Here is a 27,548-nt window from a genome sequence, read left to right as displayed (position 1 = left end):
GTGGAGATCTGGGCATGAACCTACATGAATCACCTACTTCAAAGGTCATAAGGGACTTGATCCAAGATCACATGGAGAGGCACTGGAAAAGCAGGAAAATATCCCAAAGGGACTCTGATGAAAGCACCTAAACCTTCCTTCAAACCTCCTTCTCTCTGGCTTAGTATCAGTCTTAGCGGTGTGATCTGGACTTGCCAGATCATCTACAACAGCTTGCTGGGTCCCAGAGCATCTGATCTTTTCTTTTGATCCAATGGAGAACTGGGCTTCTGGCCAGCTAAGAAGAGCAATCCAGCTAGGCAGTCCTCCAGCCAAACTCCCTCTGGGTGTGCTAGCTTGGACATTGATATTTCACTGACACTAAGCTTCCCTCTTCAGCATGAATTGCTCATTACTTGAATTCCATCAGGGATTTCTTATGTCATGAAAGAGCAGAGATTCTGCCTGAACACACTGAGCAGGACTGACTGCTTTCTGTGGATAAAGTTGTTGATCTGTGTATATGTGTGTGCCTGTATCTGCAGGACATAGATGTCTCAGTGTTTTCCACTCAATGGTGTCTCTGTTCTGCAACCATCTGTGTATAAAGCTGCTATTCTCTCGTGAACAATGACTCATACAGGAAAGTCTCTAAGAATTAGGCAAGAACTATGTTCATCCTGAGTAGTATTGAAGATGAGGATTCAATCCCATAAACTCTTGGAAACTCAGCATTAGTTTTCCCTTGACAGCTTTAATCTTTAAAATCTGCTGTTGCTGACACACATTTACAAACTACAGGTTGGCAGTAAACTGTCTCTGCAAACAGGCACTGCAAGTCCACCACTTGCTTCTGACAAAGACCCAGCACAGCACCGCTCACCGCGGCCAACCTTTTCCTCACTCCGTTTTCCAACGGGGATCCACCTAGTGACTCTTCCACCTCCCACATTCTTCTCAGCCCCCACGGATGACTCTCTCTAGCCCTTTCCCTTATATTTCCAGGCTACTCTGCATCTCTGCCAACTGCAGTGGGTGAGTGGGAAAAAGTAGGGTCACTGTTGTCGGCACCCTGCAAGCTACACCCAGACCCTGAGCTGCCCAAAAGACTGTGAAGTTGGCCGTAGGGACTATCTGGGGCAGTGATCCATATTGGTATCAAAAAAATCATGACGATCTTCACTTTATATATCTAGCAAGGTTTGGGTACTTAGGAAATAGCTGAAAGAAAGGAAATATCCGGAAGATTTTATCAGAAAGTCTCCTGTGGCCAGAATGAGTGCAGAAAGAAGAGTTTCTGAAAATCAAGTGACCTTCTCTGGCTAGTGGGGAAGGTTCTGCTTTGTGGCACCTTGTCCAGCACTGTGGAAAGAAAAGGTTACTGGGTTCTCATGTTCCCCACTGCCCCAGAGAGGCAGCAGTCTCTGGGGATGCAGAGTCAGATGATCAAGAAAGTTTAAAACAAATGGTGACATATCCTAATAATGTAAGACAACTCCAGCTATGTAGACCATACCCAGAAAACATGCACACAATAAACACAATTTTTCAATTGGATTAGAATTTTAATTTAGAATTGTAATTAGAAATTTTATTCTCAGATTTTAAAATTTCTCTAGAATGTAGGTGATAAGCAAGGGTCAGAGGTGCTAATACATGAAAGGAAACAGGCTCCTGTGAGTGTGAGTGAAGCCGGGTGGCTGGAGTTGGACAGAATGTTAAAATCAACAGATAAAATCAGAATCACAGAGCGGTTGAGGTTGGAAGGGAACCCTGGAAGCGATCTGGTCCAAAACACCTGCATAAGCAGGGCCACCTAGAGCAGGTTGCCCAGGTCTATGTCCAGACAGCTTTCAAATATCTCCAAGGACAGAGATTACAAATCATCTGTGCTGTAAATATATCATGGGAAAACCAGGTTGGCACTTTATCCCTGGAATCATCACTTTGAGGACTCACAGGCTGAAGGAGGTGATTTGATGGCTCACTTGCGTGGTGCCTGAGACAGAGGCCTCGTTCCCATGCTGTCCTTCCCCAACCACCACCCTTCCTGCTAGCTGCATGGTCCTGACCTTCCTGTGGCCGGTAGCCGTTCTGTGTTCCTCAGCCTTTTCAGTGAATTGATCAGTCTTCAAACAGCAAAATGCAACTTTCTCCCTGCTGCATTAGTGAGTTCAACTGAATCAGTGGAAAATGCAGATTGGAAGGCATATCAAAGGTCTTTAGTCCAATCTCCTACTCAAAGCAGGGCTAACTTCAAGGCTAGATGAAGTTGCTCAGGGCCTTGTCCACATGTATCCTGGAAATCCCTGAGGATGGAGACTCCACAGCCTCTCTAGGCAGCCTGTCCCAGGGTTGCACCACTCTCATGGTAAATAATGTGTTCCTTTTGTTGAAAAAGAATTTCCCTGGCTTGCAACATGAGGCCATTGCCTCTTGTCCTTTAACTGTGCACTTGCAGGAAAAGCTTGGATGCATCTTAATTCACAAGCCCCTTTTCAGCAGGGTTGGTTTGCAATTAAATCCCCTGCTAGCCGCCTCTTCTCCAGGCCAAATGAACCTAAGTCACTTCGCATCTCCTCATATGGCATGTGCTCCGGCTGACTGACACTAGGGGCTTTTGTGGGATCCTCCCCAGTATGTCAACACCTCCCATATAATGCGGGGGGGGTGGGTGTTCCCAAAACTGACCACAGTGTTGCAGATGCAGCCTCACCAGTGCCAGGCAGAGGGGAATCACCACATCCCTCCACCTGATGGCTGCTCACTGGCTACTTACTAATGCAATCCCTTGACGGGTTAGCATTATTACTGCAGGGGAGCACTGCTGACACAGGTCCAACTTCTTTTCCACCAGAATCCCAAGGCCTTTTCTGCAGGGCTGCACCCTAGCAGTAAATCCCCAGCCTGCACTGATGCATGGAGTTGTTTTGTCCCGGGTTGAAAATATAGGGAGGATTTATGATTTCGTAGAATTAGAACAAATGTATGAGGTGAATTAGACCAAATTTATCACGTGATTGAGAAGGGTCAAACCCTGAGTCCTCTTGTGCTTAGCCTGTCTGCTCATACAAGTAAGGAGCAATGGGGGCACCTGGGAGCCCAGTTTCATACCTGAGAAATCTCAGTTTTCTGCAAAAAGTTTTTAGAGCTGTAGAAGGTCTCATATCGGTCACAGACATAAGCAAAGAGGCTGTAACTTCAGCACAATTTACCCTTTTCCTAGCAAAAGGCCCTGCAGGCTTGAAAGAGAATCTTGTAGGCCACTGGAATGAATCCCACTTCCATCCGTTCCCCCCGGACCTCAAAGGCGGAGCAGGCACCGTGCCTAGAAGGGATGAGCTCTGTGTGTGCATGGTGTGTTTTTAAATCAGCATTTTAATCCTCCTTCTGACTTCACAGATAGGCAAACTAGTAAGAGTTATTCTTAGTATACATTGAGGTATGACACAGCTCCAGCTCTCTTAATAAGCTTATTTGTTACTGTTCGAAAATAAAGAGTCTGTCCTTTTTTTTTCCGTAAGTCTATTTCACGCTACCTCTGGTTCAACTAAATGAAAAATAGTACATTTCTTGTTCTTAAAGAAATAAATAAAGTTTATTTTGAAAACCTAGCAGTTATCCTATTGCAATTTCCTTCAGCTTTCTGGGCTTTTGGGGGGGGGGGGGATTTTTTTTTTTGTCCCCTCAGTCCCTCTCCTATTTTCCAGAAAACATCTGCTTCTCTTCAGAATGCTGATAAGCACCTGCATATCTTATAAATTTAGCAGCAAGTACTAAGCAGAGAGATACAGAAATACCAAAATCTCTGAGCTGGGAATAGTCTAGAGTTGCCCACTGGAGCTGCTCAGCACAGACCTGTGTTCAAGTTCTTGCCAGCCTCTGGAGGTTCAATGCCTCTCTCATGTCTTCTCAGTCTCTCTCTGTGTGGAGATACTTAGCTGAACAGTGAACAACTTTTGAGGAGCAGATGACATGGATGTTTGCTGTCATTTTCACATTTATAGCTAAATTAAAGGCGTGGCCTGTTTTTTTTTTCATCAGCGTAAGAGCAATTCAAGCCTTTGGCCTGAGCATTGTTCAAACCATCAGCTTGGACACTGCTCTCTGCCCCTGTGCAGAGGAGGCAAATAGCATAAGTTCGGACTGAGTCTTTAACCTTCACGCTGTCTCTTCTGCCTCTTTCCCAGAGCTGTCTTGAGTGAGCATGTTCTGTGGTCACAAAAGGAAGCCAGTGATGCTAATCTATGGCCTAAACACCTAACAGGCTGGTTTACTGAAATACTCCTGCGGAGAGAACAGGTGATCGCACAAAATGAACTTCCCTACTGCTGGCCAGCATGTCAAGAAAAAGCCAGTGCCGGCTCATGAGAAATGCACATGCGTCTGGTCGTTCCATTACCTCTCTCTTCCTCGTACACTGGGACAAGCAAAGGACTCCGAGGGCTCTATAGATCTCATGGCAGCTACAAAGCACATCTAGAAGCTTCTGGGAGTGCAAAGAAATTTTCAGACAAAGGCTTTTCTTTCAGCTTTATAAATACGCTTGCAGCCATCATCATAGTAGAGAAAAAATAGCCTTAAAAACCACTCCTGCAGAACAAAACTCCCAGGCAGGAGCTGTTTCTCATTCTTTTCATTTTTCTTCCTTTATGTACAAATAAGGGTACCGAGAACAGGTTTGTACTTAACAAAAGGATAAACGCTGCTAATCTACTGATTTGTCTGCTGGCATTGTGCTTATCACAGCACTGTTTGTTGGCTGGGGCAGACGTGGTCCTAATGTGCACAGCTGTGCAATGAAAACCGTGTCATGTCATGTGAGAGTGGGCAGGACCTGCCAGTCTGGGGGGGCTGACACGACGACAGTTCAAGTCACAGACTGCTGTGTTTGTGACCGGGACGTCCATATCCATCTCTCACAACAGAAAACACCATGCTGAAGAACATAGAAGCTAGAGCCAATGATGGCAGGTAGCCATGGAGCAGGGGAAAAGAAACAATAAGATGATTTTTGTCAGCTTGACAGGCAGCGATGGCAGATCACCATCTGATGGGACATGAGCAGACAAAACATCAGAGAGCTGTGACTGGCACAAAAGACTCTGAATGCGAACAGGAGGATGACCAGTCAGGAGGCACGTGGGTTACATACAGCCAGCAGTGATGGCAGGGTATAAAACACAGGAGACGGGTGACAGACATCCAAACAAACACAACGTAGAAGAACAACTGACGCAGACGAATCCACAAGAAAGGACTGTCATGGAAGGAAGGAGCATCGAGGGGACATGAACAGCAGGCCACTGAGTACTGGACGTAAGCGGGAGGCAGCGGGAACCCTGACAGGGGTGACCGGCTGGCGGGTGGTGATGGCGCTTGTGCCTGAGGACAAAAACGAGACCGAAGGAAATGGGCAGAGCCACTGGCTGGCACTTGGACACGACCGCCTGGCTGAACACGACCAACCAGCAAAGTCTGGCTCCTACAGACAGCGAATATCCAGACATTTTACAATGAAAAGTCTGAAGCTGTTAATGTGCTCCAGAACGTTTTGCTTTCCAGAAACGGTCCCTTTTTTCACTTGGACAACGACGAGCCGCTCCGCAAAGACCTGTGCTGGGCAAGGCAGCCGGAGCATCCCCTCCCTTTGCATACGAAGACCCTGCTCACCCGGGAGGGCTCCGGAACACGGGGCCTCGGAGCGGTACTTGACGGCAAGAGCCCAGACCCCGGCGCCTCAGGGGGGAGAAGCCCGGAGCCGGCAGAGAGCGCGCCAGGGCAGGGCCTCCCCGACGGGCTCCCGGGACAGGCGGAGGGCTCGGCCCTGGCCCCGCTCCCGGCCCCGCTCCGGGAGGAGGCTGCTGGCCCGGCTCGGGCGGCCCCCAACACCGCGGCCCGGCCCAGCCTTCAGCGGCGGCCGCTCCGGCGCCTCAGGCCGCCGCCGCCCCCCCGCGCCCCGGCCCCGCGGCGCGCAGGGGGAGCCCGGGCCCCGCCCGCCGCCCTCCCCGCCGCGGCGCGGCAGCGCCCCCTGCCGGCGCGCCCGGGCGCAGGCACGGCCCCCGCGCCCTGCGGCGGCCCCGCCCCGAGCGCTGCCTGCGCGGGACGCGCCCCCCCCCGCGGCCCCGCGGGGCTTCGCGCCGCGGCCCGGGGCTGCGAGGGGCGGCGGCAGGGGCGGGGCTGAGCAGAGGCACGCGCCCCCCGCATGGAGCAGAGCCCCTCCGCGCACGCGCTGCGGGGAGCGGATCCACTCCCCCTCCCCCCCCCCCGCGGGCAGCGGATCCCTCCCCCCGCCCGCCCCGTGCATGGAGCAGATCCACTCCCCCCCCACACACACTGCGGGGAGCGGATCCACACACCCCCCCGTGCATGGAGCAGATCCACTCCCCCCCCACACACACTGCGGGGAGCGGATCCACACCCCCCCCCCGTGCATGGAGCAGATCCACTCCCCCCCCACACACACTGCGGGGAGCGGATCCACACACCCCCCCCCCCCGTGCATGGAGCAGATCCACTCCCCCCCCACACACACTGCGGGGAGCGGATCCACACCCCCCCCCCCGTGCATGGAGCAGATCCACTCCCCCCCCACACTGCGGGGAGTGGATCCACACCCCCCCCCCGTGCATGGAGCAGATCCACTCCCCCCCCACACTGCGGGGAGCGGATCCACACACCCCCCCGTGCATGGAGCAGATCCACTCCCCCCCCCCCACACACTGCGGGGAGCGGATCCACACACCCCCCCGTGCATGGAGCAGATCCACTCCCCCCCCACACACACTGCGGGGAGCGGATCCACACCCCCCCCCCCCCCGTGCATGGAGCAGATCCACTCCCCCCACACACACACTGCGGGGAGCGGATCCACACCCCCCCCCCGTGCATGGAGCAGATCCACTCCCCCCCCACACTGCGGGGAGCGGATCCACACCCCCCCCCCGTGCATGGAGCAGATCCACTCCCCCCCCACACTGCGGGGAGCGGATCCACAGCCCCATCCCCTCCCTCCCCCGCATGGAGCAGATCGACACCCCCGCCCTGCATGGAGCAGATTCCCCCCACGCAGCGCACGGAGGGCCGCCCTCCTTTCCCTCCCTCCCACAAACAACGCAGCCCACAGCACGCACACACACAGCGTGGGGTGCTGATCCCCACCCATTCCTTCCACTCGTGGCAGATCCCCGCAGACAGGCACCGTCGGGAGGAGACGCTCTCCCTGTCCTCACAGAGCTACGCCATGGACTGCAAAGGCAGAAGAATGGAGCAGTCCAGGTCGCAGATACTGTTACAGCCTTACGGAGAGATCTTTTCTGGTTTTTTTCCTATTTAACTGTTAGCTTCTCTCAAGCATGAAAGTTGAAACTATGGAGAACAACTGAGGAGTGCGTTCCCATTGCCCTGGGTACCCTTTTCCCTGCATAGGACATAACCTGGACTTTGGGAACCGCTGCCGTACCTGCTACATCCATTCACTGTCAGTCTCATAACAAATTGATAGTCCTGACAGTCACCAGAGCATCACCCAGATTTATTTTTATTTCTCACAGCTTCTACTTAGGGTCAGGTAAAAGGTCACATACAGTTACATGCACACCTAGTTACTTGAAGCAAGTAATTAATCTCTCTGTTGGATGCACAGAAGTCTATATTGCAAGGGAGCCTGCCGCAGCTCTGGTCAGGGACCTCATTCCTCTGATTTCTAAATATAAAAAAAGGAAGATAATGTAGAGGTTATTGGAGCAATTGAATTATTTGTGGGGTTGCTTCAGGTCTGTGGCTGTTGCGTATGTTCTGCCATATTACTGGCAAAGAACCAGTATCTCCCAATTCTGCTGAAAGACCTGGATTCCTAGTCGATGATATCTGGTCTGCCTCTTGGGAGGCACCAGAAGGCCTTTCAAAACCCACTGGTTTTGCATAAGTGCCAATTTCCAGCCTTCCTTTATGAGGACACTCTGGTGCAAGAGTGGGAGGAATACAGCTGTGGCTGCCAGGCGGTTGGGCACAGGTCTTTGTGGCACTTGCTGCATGGGAACCGTCCTCCTCTGCAGCCCTCCAACTCACCTGTCCTCCAATATCACGACTTTTGGCTCGCAGCTTGTTAACCTGACATTCAGCAATATCAGCTCGTTCTTCAGCCTCTTCCAGCTCGTGCTGGGTCTTGCGGCATCGTGAGAGATTAGTGTTTGCCTGTTCTTCCTGAAAGTCATGCAGTGCCATCAGTGACATGGACACAAACTGACATCGCCCTGTTACCATTAACCGAAGACCCTATGGCTGCGCCACGGTGACATCACCTACTGGTTAGCCTCACAGCTACACCCTTGCATTGCCAGCACTCCGTGCGTTTCTATCTAGTGCTGTCAACAACATGAGCACTCAGCTGGGAACATAACAATTAGTCCCTCTCAGTTCCAGCTGGGAAAATTGGCTAGCGTGGCTCCAGAAGTGCAACAACTCCAGGATAATTACAGCTGCGCCTGCTCTGTTGTAAGCCATAAGTCTTTACAAGGTAAGGAATATTCAAAGGCAGTGGCCATAGCTGCCCTATCAAACTGAGTAGTCAATTATTTTAATGAACTTGGGAGCCTAGACCTTTCGGAAATCTCCACCCAGGGCCCACAAAGATTTACGGAGTCCTGCACTCACAGCTTCCTCAGCCTGTTTCTTGTATGCTTTCACTTTTAACTGCAGCTTGTCCACCAGGTCCTGGAGCCGGAGAATATTTTTCTTATCCTCTTCAGACTGTGGGAAGTGAAAATGAAATCAGCCTCGGAAGATGAATTGAGGTGTTGCATGTAAGAGGGCAGAGGATTTGAAATACCTGGTAAGTGAGCTCCTTCAGCCTTCGTTCATACTTGCGAGCACCTTTCAGTGACTCTATTCCTCGTTTCTGCTCAGCATCAAGCTCATTTTCTAACTCATTAATCTGAAACACAGTATCATGGTGAAGACAGCAAGCTGCCAAGAATGGCTCCTGATCCTGCTGCAGCATCCTGGGAACCAGGGTTCTGCGGACTACGGCTGCAGAGAAAGTGGCAGTGCAGGGCAGCTCCCAGCAGCTGCTTCTTGGGGCTAGACTAACTAAAAACTGCTCACCATGCTATGTTAGTAGTGACATAGTGTGTGAATCCATAGTTATGTATAGAAGGAACTTAGCTGTGCATACCTGGGGCATTTATAATCAAAAGTAGGCTTAAATCTGTCAGAGAAGAGGAAATTGAAACAGGGAAGGGAAGGTTCTGTCAATGTTCACCAGGTAAGTAGGGAAAATCTGTCTCATTTGTAATCTTCGAGTCCAGCTCGTGAATAGTCCTTAACAACCTCCCATAGCTCCATGCCTCTTCTGCAGTGCATATAAGTCAAACCTGGACACCAATGTTTTTATTTCTGTGTGGGTACTTCTTTCAAAGCCAAGAGCACCTAATTCCCACTCAGTTGTGCTGTGTTTTGGAACAGGAACAGTTGAAGAGCACAATAAGTGGGTCAGGCAAAAGGTCCATCTAGCCTAATGCTCTGCCTCTGGGAGCGGCAGCAGCATATACTATTTAGGGACAGCATGGAAACCTGGCCGCTATCTACTCCCCTCACACTTGTGCAGCTTCCACAGTCGTTAGGTTAGAGGTGTAAGGTGGTATATCTGTGCCTGTTCCCTTACGTATGTCTATAAACCTGCTGATTTCTAATCCCTTTTGCACCTTCTGCCAGCTGCCCCTAGAGCCTTCCATGGCAGCAGGTTCTAGAATTTCACTGCCCACTCTGTAAAGTCTGATCTGATCTGAATTCTCTCAGTGCCAGGAGGCACACAAGGCACGAACATCGTTCTTCCACTTCGATCGGTCTGCGGCTGCGTGCTCTGGAGTCCCAAGGGCCACAGCGCAGTCTTCTGTTGGTTTTTTTCCTCAAGACATGACCGATCCAGTTCCATCTCCTCCTCCTCACTTCATTACTGATTTTCTCCATCTCCGAGTTGATGCTCGTCGTTGCTGCAACTTTTTTTTTTTTTTTCCGGGAGGAGGTAGTTGGCCTCCTGCCCAACCCCCATGACTTGGAGGGCCAGTGGTTTTTCTGTCAGGGTGGCCTTCCCTTAGGCTGCGTTGGTTCACGGCACCTTCTTCAATTTTATCCGGTGCACCCTCCAGAGAGGGATCCCCTATCCACCACCCAGGGGACGCGCCTTCTAGCCGTGCAGCCCCAGCCGAAGGACTCCGTAAAGTACTTCCTTTTATTTCTTTTAAACCAATCTTCAGGTGAAGATATCCTGATCCGCATCATGTGTCCTTACTTCTCATATCGTGCATTTTGATGAATAACCATTCACAATACATCTTGGTCACTGCTGTCGTGATTCTGTGAACTCTGATCACATCCCCCTCAGCCACCTCCTCTCCAAACGGGAGAGCGCTAGCCTTGTTTGTCTCTCCTCCTAAGGCTCCAGCCACTCCGCTGCCATTCCCTGGGTGCTTTGCTAACTGTCAGATCCTTCTTGAGCTGCAGATACCAGAACTGCACATAGTACATTTAATATAGTGGAAAGTGATGCGCTCTGTCTTGTTCTCAGTGCCTTCCCTAATGAAGCCCAAAATTTTTTCGCTTTTGTGTTTTTCCTTCTACTGCACATTGAACAAACAGTTTCTGAGGCCTGTCACAGATGAGATTGAGATCTCCTGACTGAGCTGTAATTGCCAGCTCCAAGTTCATCCTCAAGTAAGTATGTTTTAAATTATTTTTCCCTAGATAAGTTACTGTATATGTCTGTCCTGATGTTCATCTGCCACCATTTTTGCCCACTTGGTTTTTATGAGGTCATTCTCAAGTTCCTCACCCACAGTGCAATGTTCGGTTACTTAGTGTAACTCTCATCAAACCTGCTGGAGATACCTGGGGTTGTCCCTGTTGTAACCTTCCCAAGAGGTTCCAGCAACCAAGGGCCCACTCAGGAACTTGACCTTAGCCTACCGTAGTTTTCACCATACCCTCGCCTCCAGCTTCTGGAGTTGCTTCTTTCCACCCTTCAGTGCCAGCTGCTCAGCTTCATCCAGACGGAGCTGCAGGTCTTTCACTGTCTGTTCCAGATTCCTCTTCATCCTCTCCAGGTGGGCACTGGTGTCCTGCTCCTTCTTCAGCTCTTCTGCCATCATGGCTGCCTGGTTGTAGTGCACAGTTATGTTACAAATAGGCCTCCCCATCCCTGGTGGTTCTGCGCTTTCCCTGGGAGCAATGCCCAGCTACACATGGGTGTATGGCTCTCCACATTCTCAGTCAGTGCCCGTGGCTGTGCTAAGGGTCTCGTATAAAGAGGATCGCTGTTTCTCAGTATCTATATTTCTAAAACTACTCTGCCTTAGAGAACAGGCAGGGCTGATGACAAGAAAAAAATAACTAAGGCATGCAAATGACTCAGTACAAAAGTTTCATTTTTTAAGAGTCAGTGGAAATTAGGGGCACCTTGAAGTATCACCAGCTAGCACTCTGCATCTCTGGGCTCCCAAATGATTTTGAATATCTGGTGATTTGGTGCCTAAATTTGCCAGAGTTAGACTCCTAAGCAGTTTTTGCCAGTGAAATGACCCCAAGTATCTTGAACTACAATGAAAAGCTTGTGCCTGCTGAGATCTTCAGAACCCGGGATGGATAGCTGTCACCAATGTGACAGGGCAGAGAGGGCAGAGGGGAACCTGCAGCCCTGCCGCTGGCGGGCGACCAGAGCTGTACACAGCACTTCAGGCCCAGGTGCACCATGACTTGATGCAATAGTGTAACCATTTTCTGTTTCATTTTCATATACCTTTCCTAGATAGTCCTAAGATTTGTTTCTTCTGATGCTGTGGAACTGTAGACTTGTTTAAATGAAACATACCTATTCTCTCTCTTTATTTCTTACATGTCTAGCATTTGTATAGAAGCGTGTATGATTTTAGTCTTAACTTCTGCTTTTCTGTGCTGTGTCTAAACAGGACTTGGTTCAGACTACACTTTTCCTATTACAATTTTGCCACTCTCTGTTCTATCCTGTCTATTACATTTATCCTGGAAGCAAAACTGAATGTGGGTATGGGGGAGACAGGATGCGTCTTCAATACAGACTGCTGGCAGAACGTGAGTAGAGGACCTAGACTGAAGGGGTCTTCCATGGCAAGCAGTAGGGCAGAGGCTGTGTGAGGCCCATGTGGGAGGGATTGTGTGTCACTGGTATTTTCTGTTCCTATGTTGAAGAATTGGCTCTCCTCCATCTGACTGCTGCCTTTCTAACCTGTAAAAGTGACTGAAGTAGTATAAAATGGAAGAGAGGCAAGCAAGAGTACTCACATCTGTGATCGCTTTCTTTGCTTTCTCCTCCGCATTTCTGGCTTCCTGAATGCTGTCTTCAACTTCATTCTGTAAATGAGTAATGTCCACTTCCAGTCTCTTCTTGGTGTTGAGGAGGCTTGTGTTCTGTTGGGACAGTCCAAAGACAGGTCATTCCCACCCCATTTCATGCCACTCCCACACGCCTATTGTAAAGGAGATACCGAGTACCTGCGAGCGGAGAAGCTGCACTCGCTCACTGGCATCCATCAGCTCCTGCTCAGAAACCTTCCGGGCTCGCTCTGTCTGCTCCATAGCAGCTCGCATCTCCTCCATTTCTGTTGTCATCAGATTGTTCCTACGCTCTACCATAGCAAGCTGCTCCTTCAGGTCATCGTTCTCTTTCAAAGCATCATCCAAATGGAGCTGGGAATCCTTTGAAGGTGAAAGCACCGTGAGACTCAGAGGCAAGCAGAGTGAGTGGCAAAGACCTGCAGGAGAGTAGCCCTTGTGGTCCCTACCTTGAGTTGCCCTTGCACGGCTTTGAGGTGCTTCTGTGTCTCTGCCACCTGACAGTTGGCATGGCTCAGCTGTATTTCCATGTCATTCAGATCTCCTTCCGTCTTCTTTTTCAGCCTTAAAGCATCATTTCTGCTTCTGATCTCAGCATCCAGCGTGGTCTGCATAGACTCTAATACCCTCTGGTGATTCCTCTTCAGCTGTTGAATTTCCTCATCTTTCTCTGCACTCCTTCTGTCAACATCTGACTTCACCTGGTTCAGCTCCAGCTGAACACGTAAGATTTTTCCCTCTTCATGTTCTAAAGAGCCCTGGCAGGGTTGAAATAATACAATTTGTTTCTCTAGTGTCCATTACTGGGAAACGCCCCTGCAGAATTTTGACACTTTGCAGCCAGTAACACAGATATATTTGCCTTACTGTGGACCTTTAGAAAAGGCCTAGCACTGAAAAATCTGGCTGCTATTCCCATACATAAGCATAATTATACCTCAGCTGGATATTAATCAGTAATTTAGGGATAAGACTCCTTAGGAAAATGCCTCCAATACCACAAGGTCTGGGCACTGAGGGCTATGTTGACACTTCATAGATAACAAAACATGAAAACATAAAATAGGACAGCCAAGCCTCATGCTCAGAAGCAGCTTGCCTTCTCTTGTATCTCCCTGCTGAATTCTGCTTACGGACTCTGCACTTAGTCCCACCCCTGTGACTGTGGGCATGTTGCCCTTCCATACAGCCTTTTCACTCTGATACTCATCGTCTAGCTTCAGATGTCTAAGAGTTAAAAGCCTGAGGCTGTGTCTTTACAACCAGTGGACAGAAATAAGCACATCCAGAGAACGAAACAGTTGATGTAGCCTTGGCATCCCTTTTAAGAACAGACCCTCCAGAGATGCGTATTTCTCCTTTTTGATTCTAGAATGAGCCTATGGTGACTAATTCAGGATTAGACTGATGACATTTAGATGCATAAATTAGAGTAGATGGATTTGCATGGCCACTATAACTCTTGCTCCTACTGCCCGCCCGTCTCATGAGATCTAAAGATTAGAGATGTGTCAGTTGTTTTTTACTTCTTTTTCTACCTAAGGGGAGTTACAGAGAAAATAAGGTGAGGCTCTTCTTGGTAGTGGACAGCAAAAAGACAAAAGGCAACAGTGAAAAGCTGATACAAGTGAAATCCTGATTGCATATAAGGATAAAAGTGTTTTCCCATGAGAATGATGCCACACTGGAAAAGGTTGTCCAGCAATACTATGAAATCTCCATCCTCGGAAATTATAAAGACCAATTAGACAAGGCTTTGAGCAACCTAATGTAAGTTTGAAGTTAGCCCTGCTTTGAGCAGGAGGTTGGAATAAAGACCTCCAGAGATCCTTTCCAACCTGATTTAATTCTGTGTCTGAGCTATGCCCTGGGTATACCATGGGCAGCTCCATGAAATGCTCTCAAAGACATTTTGTGGAGAACCAGATACGGTCATACAGAAGTAATAAAAGCTTTTCCAAGAGGCAGTCAGGGCAGATAGGGAACAAAAGGCAGAACCCAGACAAAAGGGAACTGAAGGAGCTGCAATCTGGCATGGATTGGGAAAAAAGTAAGATTTAAAGTTATGAAGAGCTGAGGGATAGCCAAAGACAGTAAGGAAGACAGAAATCATGGAATTGCAGGACCTGGTATGCAGCCTGTGTCAGCAAAGCATGTTAGCGTACCAGTGGCACCTCTAAGATTCAGCTGATCCCCAGAAACCTCTCCATGTTCATCAGAACCCATGTCCTGTGAACTGACTCCTCTTTGAATGTCTTACTGACTCCCATTCATTGAAAGTGGAGGAACTGAAGAAATATAATTTAAATTCTCTACAACATTCAGCTTTCTTTGAACAGGAGGTGACATTGAGAAGACTTTTAAGTATGGATTAGACCTGCTCTGAAAACATCCTTGATTAATTTGACTAGAAAACAAAAATTGTCAGAGTTTTGAAATACAAATGACCTTTCTTCAGCCTTTCACAGGAGCAAATTCAAACAGGTGGTGCAAAATGAGCTCAATTTTAGTCTGGGACTGAGTTTTTTTGTGCATGATAGCACAGCAAGGAATGCCACATTGGTACAGGACAGGAGCAGTCCCTATGCTATTTGGTCTGCTCATGCTGTCATACTGCACGTTTGTGACAGTATCAGGATAAAGAGGAATCTCCAAATTTTCTCCATTCATGATCTCTCTAAAAACAAGCCTCCTCATTGTGGACACTTGCCTCTGCTTCTTCTAATGCTGCTTGAAGGTCACACTTTTCTTGCTCAATTTGCTTCTTTGCTTTCTCTAGACCATGATTAGCTTTTCCAGATTCAGCAATTTGTTCAGTCAGGTCAGAAATTTCCTCTGCAACACAGAAAATACACACTCGACTCATTTTAGATAACGTTGTCAGTGGCACCTGCAGTTGCTGTTTGACAATGGGAGTGACAGAAGAGATAATGAGGTAATGTGATGCAGCAGTGAGGAGAAATAATAGGTCTTGTCTCATGTACAATCTTTATTTCTGATTACCAGCTATTTCCAGTTCAGTGTGCAATTTGAAAATGAGAGGAACCAACTGGAGTGAGCTCAGAGAGTAATGTCAACTTCCTCTGCACAGTGAAATTACATCTCCAGACACAGTCCTGTTTGATTGCTCTCTTTATCCTCAGATACTCCCCAGGGATCGTTCAGCTCAAAAAAGGAACTGAGTTGTGTTTCCTTTATACAGTTACTTTGCTTATTAAATGCCAATCCATTGTGCCACAACTGCATGGTCCTCTAATAATCAGGAGATAGACAACAGCCCTCCAGATTTTTTCTAATGGCAGTGACTGAAGTAATCCGAAAAAAGTGGGTACCTGGTTTCATCATCATTTCTGTCCATTCAGTTAATTTGGTCCCTATCCATGAATAGGATTATGATGGTGTGAAAGAAGGGGAATACCATGAGGAAGTAGGATGCTGTAATGACCTGTAGGCGTGTGCTTACAGGTGACTTTGTCATCAGCTGAACAGGAAAGAAAGTCACCTAACCTGAGCTTTGTGGGAAAATCATAAAGAACAAAACTCTGGGAAGAGGCAGAGCTCTGGTAGCCCAGAAACATGGAATCATCTTAGGACTCGGTGGATCCCAGCTGACAGAGATCTGAACTTACGCTGGAGGTTCTTGTTCTCCCGTCTGACAGTCTCAGCCTGGTCAAGCATTTCTTCATAGGCATTCTTCATCCGGAAGATCTCAGTGCTAAGAGACCGAGACTCCTTCTGGGAAGCTTCCAGCTCAGCCTGACTCTCCTGGTACTTCTGCTTCCATTCAGCCAGGACCTGGAATGACAGGAGCATAAGAATGACCCATTCTGCAACGCTCTTGTCTCTGCATCCTTACAGGACAAGAACCCAAGAGGCATGGCCTGTCTTACGATCTTTTGCTTTGGACTGTTCTCTGCTTGTGACAATCAATTGACTGTGATACATACTCTGGCTGTTTTGGTGGAAGCTACTTAAATTATCCTCTTCAGCCAGCACTAGTGCATACCCCAAGCTCTCAGGCAGGAGTTTGGTTTGACACCAGCCTGGACACAATGTGGTTAGTCTGAATGAGGCTGTGTAAGCCTTTTCATTATTGCAGGAGCCAGTGGTCTTGCACTCAGCCCACAAAGAAAGATCAGGTTCTACGGATTGTCTCCTGAGTTTGATACCACAGCCCTGCAGGGCATCTTTTTTAGCACAGTCAACTAATTCACTCACGCAAGGCTGTGCCAAGGCACAGGGCTGTGCAACATCACTTGGTCAACCATTGTTGATTCTTTTAAATGTTATTAAAGGCAGCAAAGGCTGGAACTATGTAAAGGAGTCTGAGGCTCTGCCTAACCCAAATACAAGGCTGGCAGACTAGCACAAGGTGAAAGTCAGGGCTTGTTAGCTTGCATGTGAGTACTTGCTCAGTCTGCTTGATCAAAGACTAGATATGGATCCTCCCAACCTGCCTTGCAAAGACTTCATGCTTTTTAAAACTATCAGAAAGCTACTTTATCGTTTGCTGTGGTCATCTCGGGTTACTCACACTGTGACATTATCATTACTATATGTCCCATTATGTGCTCCTTACCATAGCTTTGCTTTGGATAAAACGTAATTTATCTTACTGTGAGTGCAGAACTTTTATAATTTCAGAATTTGGCCTGGCCTATCAGATGTCTAACGATTTCAGATCTGGCAGGCTCTTTGAATGAACCTTGTCAAAATTCTTCTGCTTTTTATCAAATGTTGCACAGGCTGCATTCAACCTCTCTACGTCAATCATGAGGTCATCCACTTCCCCCTGCAGCCTCTGCTTTGTCTTCTCCAGTGAAGCACACTTTGAGTTGACAGCCTCAATCTGCTCCTCTGACTCCTGCAGGCGCTGAGCAAGCTTCTTTCTGCAGGATGAGACAATCAGTGCTGAGAGAAGGAAAATTCTGACATTCTCAGAAAATGGACAGGGAGTTTGGCATGGAAGAGATGGGCAGAGAGAGCAACATAGAAAGCTGTGATGGTGTGAACAGAGAGCATTGACAGGAGCCTGGGATGACACAGCATGCTAGAGTGGTGCATAGGCTGGGAGGGTACTTACCCAAGGGGTAAACTGTGACAACATGGAGAGGAACCAGAAACACACTTTCAATATTGGCAGTGTAAAGAATGTGATTTTTCAACTACTGTGATTAACTCCATAGTTAACGCACTGGAAATCTCCTTTCTGTAGACACTCCCAAGCATCTACTCCTTCTCCTCCTTTAAACCTCTATTCACTCCCCTTTTCACTCCTAACACATTACAAAGCACACTGCTCTGCAAATTTCTACTACAAGCATATTCTGGTTTCCTGCACTTCCTTCTCACATTTATACTTAAATATCCTTCTACTTGCTCCAGACCATCCCTCCACATACTTGGCCTCCTCCAGCTCCTCTGTGCGCTGAATAGCATCCGTCTCATATTTGGTTCTCCACTGGGCCACTTCGCTGTTGGCCTTGGACAGGGCACGCTGCAGCTCCCCCTTGGCTTCTTGCTCCTCCTCATATTGTTCCCGGAGCAAGTCACAGTCGTGGCGCGCTGACTGCAAGGCATGGGCCAGGGCGTTCTTGGCCTTGGTAGTTAAAATTATACAAATTTTCAAAACATTAACAATTTGTGACTGGAGTTTTTTACTATATTTTGATAAAAACTCCACATCTCACTGCCCATGTGCAACAGTTGCTAGAGTAACAGAAGGAGCAAAGTGAATAACATTAGGGACTCTGTGTTTCAGACTTGATGTTGTTACACAAGATCAGGCACTTGTCCCTCTTCTCTGGGATACTACATCTCAAACACATCTGCACCAAATGCTTCAGGCAAAGACACAAGAAATCCAGCAACAGACAAGGTGGAAATTCTCTCTCAAGAAGTTTCCCTGTAAGCTTTTCAGGTAGAGTCTGGTGTTTATCTGAAGAAGAAAGAAATTTTAAACTGTTTTGTCATGTCTAACCCTGGGTATGCCTGCACTCCTGCTCTCCTTCCTTTTTTTGTCCGCTGCTGTTTTCTTTGCCTCAGGGATTACCTGTAGCAGCAAGGTATGCACACAGAGCTATTTTCATTCACTTCTTTCATGTTTTTGAACTTCAGAAAGCATGATGAGAAGGACTTAAACTGTCTTCCTTATTTAATTTCTAATGTCTCTTCTCTGTGTTATACTCCAAGGCAAAGTTCAAAAGTTTCCCTGTTTTGATGTCTCCACCTTTCTCTGAGGAGAAATCTCATTTATTGTTTTAGCTCATTGATTTATTTTACAATTTCGTGGTCCAAATTAAAACAATTCACCTTATTTTCTTCCTCTAGTTGCCTCTTCAGCTCTTCAGTCTGCTGAGTGAAAGCATGTTTGCCTCGAGTCAACTGAGAAATCAAGGACTCCTTCTCCTCCAGTTGCCGAGTAAGTTCACCTAACGAGAAAACATTTATGTATTTTAGATAGAGATACGAGACATAAAACATATGAATGAGAAGAGCTAGCCATATGGAAAGTGATTACAAGATATAATGTGGTAAAATGAAAGGAGAGTAGCCATTTCATTCCCACCAGTATGAAAAAGCTATCAAAGAGAAATGTTGTGCTGGCATCAAAGGAAAGGGGATGAACTGACCACAAACTCACACATTCGTTTTGATTGACTGTGCTTCTTTTGATTTGGTTTTATATTTCCTTGTGTGGAGTTTCTATGACTGCCACCAGGAGGAAATTCTACAGTCTGAGATTTGTTCAGATCACCCAGTGATGAATATATTACAAAATACACAGGCATTCAGACAGCATATTTAAGTACTTGGCACAGAACTATTACAGTTCATCTAGGGACACACCATTCTCAGTCTGTAGACGTGTTTTCTGTGTGTTCAGATCATTAATTACTCGCACATGTTCATCATCTTTGGTTCTGACTTCACTGAACTGGTCTTCGAGAGCTCGGCACATCTTTTCCAGATTGCTCTGTTAAGAGACAGAAAGCATATCCTTCAGCTCATCTGATTGTTCAGAAGAACAATGGTAGTGATGAGAAATGTTTCTTCCTGTGCAGCAACCTTGGCTTTGGAGACAGACTCCATGTTACTGGCCAAGTCGTCAATCTCCATCTTCAGCTCACTCTTCTCCTTCTCCAGCTTCTGCTTCACTCGTTGCAGGCTGTCGATCTGCTCCCCAAGCTCAGCTGTGCTGTCCGCATGCTTCTTCCGCAGGGCGGCAGCCGTGGCTTCGTGCTGCAGCGTGGCCTCTTCGAGGTCACGGCGCATCTTCTGAAACTCTGCCTCACGCTTCTTGTTCATCTCGATCTGAGCTGCGGTAGCCCCTCCTGCTTCTTCCAGGCGCTCGCTGATCTCCTCTAGCTCCCTCGAGAGGTCAACTCGCTGCTTTTCAGTCTTTGCACGGATTGCACGTTCAGCCTCAATTTCTTCCTCCAATTCCTCTGTTCGAGCCTGTGAAAGTTAATTGGTTAAACGAGGACTTCTGGATAGGCAGATTTGAAATTATCATTAAGGAATAAAGAGCAAATGTTCACATCCATTTATATCAGCATAGAGTGTGAAGCACCACTAGAAATTTCATTGAATTGTGTCCTAGGACATGCAATATTTAGTTTTGGAACAACAGTGAATGTAAAATCTGATATTTCATTTTATGTTATAGCTCAGAATGGATTTGTTATGTTATGAAGGATCTAGTATTGGACTTTTCTGAAGAAATAGTGGATGTGTCACTGGAAAATGTAAAGGAATGCGAGTTTCTTAGAAATTTCCCAAAGGTCAGGCGAAAACAAAGCAGTGTCCTCTCTCCATTGGCAAACAAGATGGAAGGAACCTTGAGATGAGCAGCCATGGGATAATAGCACTGAAGAGAACTGTCTTCCTGGCTCTGTATTTAGAAGGTGATCTCTGTCCTGATTATGACAGATTATGTCACATTCTATTGTTTTCTTAGAAAAGTAATTCTCAGTGGCTTCACTACTGTTATAACTCAGTATCTGATCCATTTTCAAAGCCTGCCACAAGCTTCACTTAAGAAATTTCTTACATAGTTATGTATGATTAGAGGCCAGAGCTTCTGTAAAAGTGCCCTGAGATGGGAACAGCACCCAGAGTCCATGTTAATTGTTTTATTCATGTTTACAAAAATATTTTTATAGAACAGTCTAAGAATAAATTCCAATTAATTCTAAGGAACTTTTAGTAGTTTGGCTACTAAAAATGTCAATAACTCTTAGACTTTACCTGAAGCTCCTTAATTTTCTTTTGCAGCTGAGAACTTTGAGCCTGCTCATCTTCAATTTTACTTTGCAACTGGCTTATTTCAAAATCCTTTCTGTTAAAGAACAAGAATACAAATTCAATACAGTTCAGATAAAATCTGAATTTTAGAATTCAGAGCAGAAAAAGTCAGTGCTATACTTTTTTATCCTGTTATCCATCTGTTGCTTATCATTTTCCAGATCCATGATGGAATCCTGAGACATTTTCAGATCTCCCTCCAGTTTTCTCTTTGCTCTCTCAAGGTCCATTCGCAGTTTCTTCTCTTGTTCCAGAGATCCTTCAAGCTAAACCACATAAAACATACTTTGAAACACATAAATTATACATTGAAGGTAACTATTCTTGATTTGAAAGTCTAACTAGAGTTGGAAATTGATGAATAGAGAAAACAATCAGATCCTGTATGTACTTCTCATCTCCACCTGTGCTACACTCTTGCTGCAACATGAGAGCTGTCATTATGATTTGGTTTCAGATATTAAGCTGTCCACAGCTTGGCTGTGCACAGTTGAAATGCAAATTTTTGGAGTTGAAATGCAAGTTTTTGAAAAATACAGAAATTGAAATTTTCCAGTGGCTGCAGTTCCTAGCATACAGACTGCCAAATATTGACAAATTCCCAGTGTTCACAGCTTCCTGGAGTATATCCACACTGCACAGTAAGAGACCACAAATAACTCTGCAGCAAATTCAAACTGCCACAGATATACTGCTCTAGCTAATTGGTTAAAATGGGGTGCAGAAGTCTACAAGGCTGAGATACCCAGTGATGAACATAGTTTAAATAGGCAGGGAAAGATGAAAGATGTACTGGATTCCACGATACCCTGTCAACTGGCAACGATTTATTTGCTGAAATTATTAGAGATGGCTTGGCTGCTTTAGGTGTTGCTTATACTCCCAATTACAGATTTCTAGTCTCTTCTAATCCATCAGAGCATCCACCTACACAACCCAAAACCTTTTTCTTACATCATCTACTTGCTGCTCCAGTTTAGTCTTGGTTTTGGTGAGTGTGCTGACTTTGTCTTCCTCAGCTTGCATGTCATCCAGTGTCTGCTGGTGGGCTTCTTGGAGGGCCTTTTTCTCCTTAGTGAGTTTAGAAATATTTTCATCCAGAGCTGCCATCTCTTCAGTAAGATTCTTAACCTGTTAGACAGCCAGCATCCATACTATGAGAGGGTGCCTTGAGAAATGACAGACTGAGAACACAGTGAGTGCATCCTTGCAAAATCTTGCATGGATGTAGTCAAAATGCTCCCCACAGAAGGTCTATATCATTCATGATGAGGGTAGCAACAAGTGTCATGCCTGACAGTCACACCTCTCTGGTCCTGCAATGATAGGAATTCTTGCTTTAATTGTTTTTGACTACCAGCCCTATCCTGCTGAATTCTGTAGTGGAACATGTGCTAGATCTTCACTTGCCTCTGCAAGCTTTTGCCACTGGGATTTACAAAAGGCCTCTGAGTTACTCTTGCTCAAAAAATGTATTATTTCCTGCATGTGATATATTTGCTAGGCAAACAGCTGTAAATTCTCAGCAAGTGAGGTTCTTTAAAAAGATATTATCAAGTGCCAAGCATAGCCAAAGCTACATTAATTTTTCCATAAAAGTGAAAGGAACACGATAACATGACAAAGAACTTTATGACAGTGGAACAGGTGATCATGAATTTAGGGCAGGAGCTTCTTACTGGGCTGCTGGACATACCAGCTCTGCTAGCTTTGTCTTGGAAACTTATTCCTTGTACTTCAATGGAGCATTGCACACCAGCAACCTTATCTCAAACACATCAGGCGCTGTGCATTAGCCTGCCTGACCCTTGCTTCCCATTTGTCTCATTCGGATGGGAAAGCCTGACAGTAGGGAAAAGGAAAGGCCACTCTGCTAAGTGCTTTAGCTGTATGGCCCTGATATCTGATAAGACACTCCCTCATCCTAATACCCAGCACCAGCTAGATTTCCTCTAAGCATTAGTATAGAAATGTTCAACATATCTGTAATGGCAAACTTAGGATCCAGTATTGTTCTCAGTGATGGCAGTGAAGGGAACCTCAAGGTTGTTGTTACCTCTCTGCTGGTATTGTTTCCACAGCAGGACTGAACACTGTCACCACAGATGTGGGCTTTTGAATTCTAACATATATATCTCAATTCTGTCTCTTCACATTGATTGTTGAGATGTCTGTGAAGAGACCTGTGCTTTTACTGGGAGATAAATGAGTTAATGACTACCTGATATAGACTCTCCTTGCTACACTGACAGTCTGAACCTTAGAAGTCAGGAAGAACTCTCATTGTATCATCAAGTCAGGAGTTGGACTCGATGATCCTTGTGGGTCCCTTCCAACTCAGGACATTCTATGATTCTATGATTCTAAGTCAATGGAAGGAAAGGATGTCCATCCTAGCTGAGACCTGGTCTTCTTAAATATAAAAGAATTACAAGAAAACATTTGACATCTGCAAAATCAGTTTTCCTAATCCATGTGAGAAAGAACCAGCATCGCCATTCCATGCTGAGCTACTCACAAGCATACTAGTCCTCCATTATCCACAAGAGACACAAATATACTGGTTCCTTATGACTGCAAATAGCCAAATATGGAAATTCTCTACCAAGCACCACAGCAACCTCTTAACTGTTTTTGAACTGTCATAGAAAATGTATTTTTCCTAAGAGGAAGTTATAATTTTAACAAAAAATTTTCTGTCACAGGTGATTAAGTGGCAATACCTCTCTCCTATGCCTTGGGCACATATCACTTCCACTCAGAGCACTTAGGAATGACCACAACTTTCACAAAACTGAAAACTGTCTGGGGAAGAATATTTCCCTGATTCCTCTGTCACCTTATTCTCTGTTGCATGCTTCTCCTTTTCCACTTTGGCCAGAGTCAGTTCAAGATCATCAATATCTTTCTTCAGCTCAGAGCACTCATCTTCAAGTTTCCTCTTCTTTGCTGTCAGTTCAGCATTCGTCTCTTCTTCATCCTCCATTCTTTCACTTAGTTCTTTAATTTTAGCTTCCAGCTGGATTTTACTTTTGATGAGTCCTTCACATCTCTCTTCAGCATCAGCTAGATTTTCACCCTCCTGTCAGAACATATTGAAGGCACATTATATTTATCATAAAAATGACAAAAGGCAACATATGTTGTTCAAGTGGCATCTCCAGGAAACTGATTACACAAGTCAGGGCAGAATTGCCTATACAAATCACAGTAAGGCACATGATTCGATCATGAGGAAATTGTCCTGATCAGTCATGACTAGGAAAGTGGGCCATAATCCCATGGTAGAGACACTTCCTTTCAGCTGGTCAGGTGGTTTGAATACAATACCATGCAATAGACTCACAGGGTTCAGTCATAGCAAGGAGCCTGCAAGGGATCAGTGAGATAAAGAGGTGGGTAGCAAACTGGATTTTATGGAAGCATGATCTTAGATGTGGATTTGTAAAACATATAGCATTTTGAAGTCATCTTTCATAGGGTGTTGGATGATTCTATCCTTAATAAGCTCCTCCAACTCTAATGACACAGGTCAGACCATCTCTCCCCAAACTTCTCCCACGTTATTCACACGAGGCTAACCTTGCTCCCATCATTCTCTAACCTCTCTCAGAGCCAAGACAGGGTCAAGCTCGACCTAAATTGTAGCCTGCAACTTTTACGATAACTAACATTTTGAGAGACATGATTAACAGATAGAATTTTGTCTAAATTACTGCTACTATGATGTATTCTAGGCAGAATACCAGAAAAGGTATCTATTGCCTCCCAGAAGAGTTATGGCTGAAAGCCATCACTGCAGTAACAGAAGATGGTATGTTTAATTCTCTCTCAGATTCTGACTGAAACCCATATCGCACTGAAAATCATGGCTCGTGAGTGTGCATCTTCTGAGGACAAACTTGGAGAAGGTGGTGCTTGAGGAATCTTTCAAGCAGGGTTGATAGAAATTCCCCCAGGAAAAGGGGACTTGGCGAGAAGACAGGAAGGACTCTTCCAGTACTGAAACAGTGAGAAACTGGGAGTCAAGAAAGCGTCAGACAGCAGACTTGAGGGCAATGATGATATCTTAGGAGTTTTTTTATGTTCTAAAATTTGAAATCTGATTGCTTTGAAAGGCATCCTAACCTGGAATTTAGTTAACCTGGGCTTCTTGGGTTTTTTGGCTTACGATCCATGAAGGGGTTAAAGTGACACCCCAAATGCTTGTAAACTAGGTGAGTTCTGGAGAACAGAGCATTAAGTACCAAGGAGGGTACAAAGAAACTCAGAAAACTGGGTGAGGTTAAGTTGAAGTTCTGAAGAAGGATTCAGGTAATGAATCTGATCTTCAGCACGCACAGTTACAGCCTCAGTGCTTGAAACAATACAGGACTCTTGTCGAAACCTAACTGGTTCGAAAGCACATGAAAACAAGTGAGAGGTCCACTTGCACCAAACTGCCCTTGGCCATGTAGTATTTTATTACCTTTTAAAACCTGACAGTATTCTTGTCTTGTGCAATTTCAGTCTCTGTTTGGCAATATTCCAGAGAAAAGCATCAGTCTTTGTTCCACAGTTTCAGTCCTGTCTCTGACAGAAAAGCACCCCTGCCCTGGCTCCATATTATAATGGTCACCAGATGTGGAAACAGCCTGTATTTCATCCAGAAACAGATAGTATTGTTAGGAGCACATTATATATACTGTGGAACATCTGATTCTTCCACTGGTGATTGCTTAATAATAAAGTGGGTTTACATGGGAGCCCAGTCAGAATTTCCTGTATTCCTAGTGGTGGTAATGTTTTATATGTGCTTTGTACTTAATTTGCTTAGGTGTAAATGACAAGACCAGATACAAAGCAGTGGAGAATTTGCCTCTGTTACATGTCTGTTTATGAAAGACAATGGAAAAGAGAAGGGAAACAGCAGCAGAATAAGAGGAAATGGGGTGAATCTGAAAATGGAGGTTACTCACAGATTGAACCTGAAGCTGCAAGTCATTTTTCTCTTGCAACAGGGTCACCATTTTCTCTTCCAGCTCTTTTCTTTTTGCCTCAGACTTTGCAAGCTCTTCCTTGGTTTTCTCAAACTCCTCCTTCATGTTGGCCATCTCCTTCTCAGATTCTGCACTCTTCAGCAAGGGCTTCATCTTGAAGTATAGCTTCATCCAGGGCCAGTGCTTGACATTCATGAATGCTCTGACATTGTATTGGATGATATAAATGGATTCTCTGAAAGCACATGAAAACACAGTTTATGAGGCTGGTGAGACTTAGGTTGGAAACAGACTCTGATTATTGGCCATACAACATCAGCATTTCTTCAAGGGACTTTTGCATGAGACTTTTTTCCTCACCTCCCTTGCTTTTATTAGAGTCATTTCTAGGCCCTTGATTGCAGAATGGCTGGTTCAGTAGCATGAACAATAACTATGTCTGGACAGACGAGGGAGAAATACTCCAAAACAGACCAACTTCTCTGGCATGTTGCCTGGGAATCTCTGAGAATTTCCTCTCTGAGACTTTCCTCAGTCTCAAAGAAAGTGCAAGTGCTCAGGTGAATACCAGAGTGAAAACTGACATCCTACTGCTGCTGAGATTACAAATCTGGGAGTTACTGTCACTTGTGGAAACAGCAGCTTGATGCTTTTTGGGTCACTCAAAATAGCAAATACCATATTAGAAATTATTAAGACAGAAAACAAAAATGAAATCCTTTTATGGTATTGAATGCAAAAGGATGTTGTTGATGCCCATAGTTCAAGGGGAGATTAGACAATTCCTTGCAGAGAAATCCAGTAAGAGTTAACGAATTCTTAGAAAATATCCCTGGCTCAGGAAGCCCCTGAACTAAATATATACTGCAGAGTAGTACAAATAAAAGCAGCTGGTTGGCAGAGCATCCTATACATTTATGCAATCCCTGCTCCCCCTAAAGCTTTCACTTGTCAACAACATTTGAGAAAGTTTCCTTGGCTCGCCCAGTGCTGCCACTCTTACATTCTAAATTTTGCGTGATTTATCCCATCCCAAAGGGAGAGACCTGAAATGGGAAAGGTATCTGGATAGTCAAAAGTATGGAGTGCCTTCTCTGTACAAGCTAGAATTGTTCATCTTAGACAATGGAGCCATGAAAGAAAATTAAAGAGATGGAGAGCAGAGTGTGATTATATGCCATTCCTTACAAAACCAATGTGATCCAATGATATTATCAGACAACATGTTCAAAACAGACAAACCTTAGCACTTGTTCAGTTGGCTATCTCCATCACAGGGTTCTTTAAAGGTTGAAAATGGTAAGTGCATTCCTGGAGAAAACGTTCACTGTTAAATACTAAATATCATAGTTCAGCTGTGTAGTCCAATTGCTAAATAACCATTGCCAGAATTTGGGAGGCTATAACAAAGAAACTATTAGTTTGTGCTTGCTCTGTTTCCCTAGTCTTTCCAAGGGTCTTTCCTGAGGACAGTTTTTTGCCTGAGACAGTATACTGCACTGCTGGGCTTTTGGTCTGACACAATAAGATTTTTAGTATTTTCTTATATTACCTTCTTTCATTCATCTTTTTAAATTCAGTTCTCATGAGATACCCTCTGCACATAGCTTGTGTATGAGTGATGAGGCTTACAAGCTTCTCATCTCTCATCTCTTCTAGGAGTCCCAGGAGACCTGCCTTGAAGAACACCTAGAACATAAAAGAGGGTCAAATAGTTTGAGGCTTAGGCAGATACACAACCATTGGCAGCTGATGCAGGGTAGTACAAGGCAGTTTTGGAAAAATATCTGCAGAGTAAAGGTTTAATAGCTAGACAAATTTTGTGTCAGTATTCCTGTCCTTGGTGTTCTTGTGATTCATGACAAGTCACACTATGTATGATCTAATCACATCATTGCAGTGTTATTTGATACCCGC

The 27,548-nt window shown here is 45.7% G+C and overlaps 1 protein-coding gene across 1 annotated transcript in view; it reads right to left on the bottom strand.

The window, feature by feature from the left end:
- Nucleotides 1-7,215: 7,215 nt before the first annotated feature.
- The window catches only part of LOC309597304 (myosin-4-like), a gene marked incomplete at both ends in the record, with an annotated part of 35,504 nt that continues 15,171 nt past the window's right edge, over nucleotides 7,216-27,548 (bottom strand). Inside the window, 21 exons of the mRNA XM_082326561.1 lie at nucleotides 7,216-7,227; nucleotides 8,050-8,184; nucleotides 8,635-8,730; nucleotides 8,810-8,914; nucleotides 10,962-11,132; nucleotides 12,295-12,420; nucleotides 12,505-12,708; nucleotides 12,795-13,103; nucleotides 15,056-15,180; nucleotides 15,975-16,140; nucleotides 17,051-17,234; nucleotides 17,748-17,944; nucleotides 18,658-18,776; nucleotides 19,195-19,321; nucleotides 19,414-19,803; nucleotides 20,596-20,686; nucleotides 20,773-20,918; nucleotides 21,607-21,783; nucleotides 23,492-23,734; nucleotides 25,611-25,866; nucleotides 27,184-27,320. Coding sequence (XP_082182687.1) covers nucleotides 7,216-7,227; nucleotides 8,050-8,184; nucleotides 8,635-8,730; nucleotides 8,810-8,914; nucleotides 10,962-11,132; nucleotides 12,295-12,420; nucleotides 12,505-12,708; nucleotides 12,795-13,103; nucleotides 15,056-15,180; nucleotides 15,975-16,140; nucleotides 17,051-17,234; nucleotides 17,748-17,944; nucleotides 18,658-18,776; nucleotides 19,195-19,321; nucleotides 19,414-19,803; nucleotides 20,596-20,686; nucleotides 20,773-20,918; nucleotides 21,607-21,783; nucleotides 23,492-23,734; nucleotides 25,611-25,866; nucleotides 27,184-27,320 — 3,516 coding nt within the window. The remainder of the gene's footprint in view (nucleotides 7,228-8,049; nucleotides 8,185-8,634; nucleotides 8,731-8,809; nucleotides 8,915-10,961; nucleotides 11,133-12,294; nucleotides 12,421-12,504; nucleotides 12,709-12,794; nucleotides 13,104-15,055; nucleotides 15,181-15,974; nucleotides 16,141-17,050; nucleotides 17,235-17,747; nucleotides 17,945-18,657; nucleotides 18,777-19,194; nucleotides 19,322-19,413; nucleotides 19,804-20,595; nucleotides 20,687-20,772; nucleotides 20,919-21,606; nucleotides 21,784-23,491; nucleotides 23,735-25,610; nucleotides 25,867-27,183; nucleotides 27,321-27,548) is intronic.

This window comes from Platalea leucorodia (assembly GCF_965183815.1).
Source record: "Platalea leucorodia genome assembly, chromosome: 14".
Taxonomy (NCBI): Eukaryota; Metazoa; Chordata; class Aves; order Pelecaniformes; family Threskiornithidae; genus Platalea; species Platalea leucorodia.
This window is presented reverse-complemented; position numbering and strand designations above follow the sequence as displayed.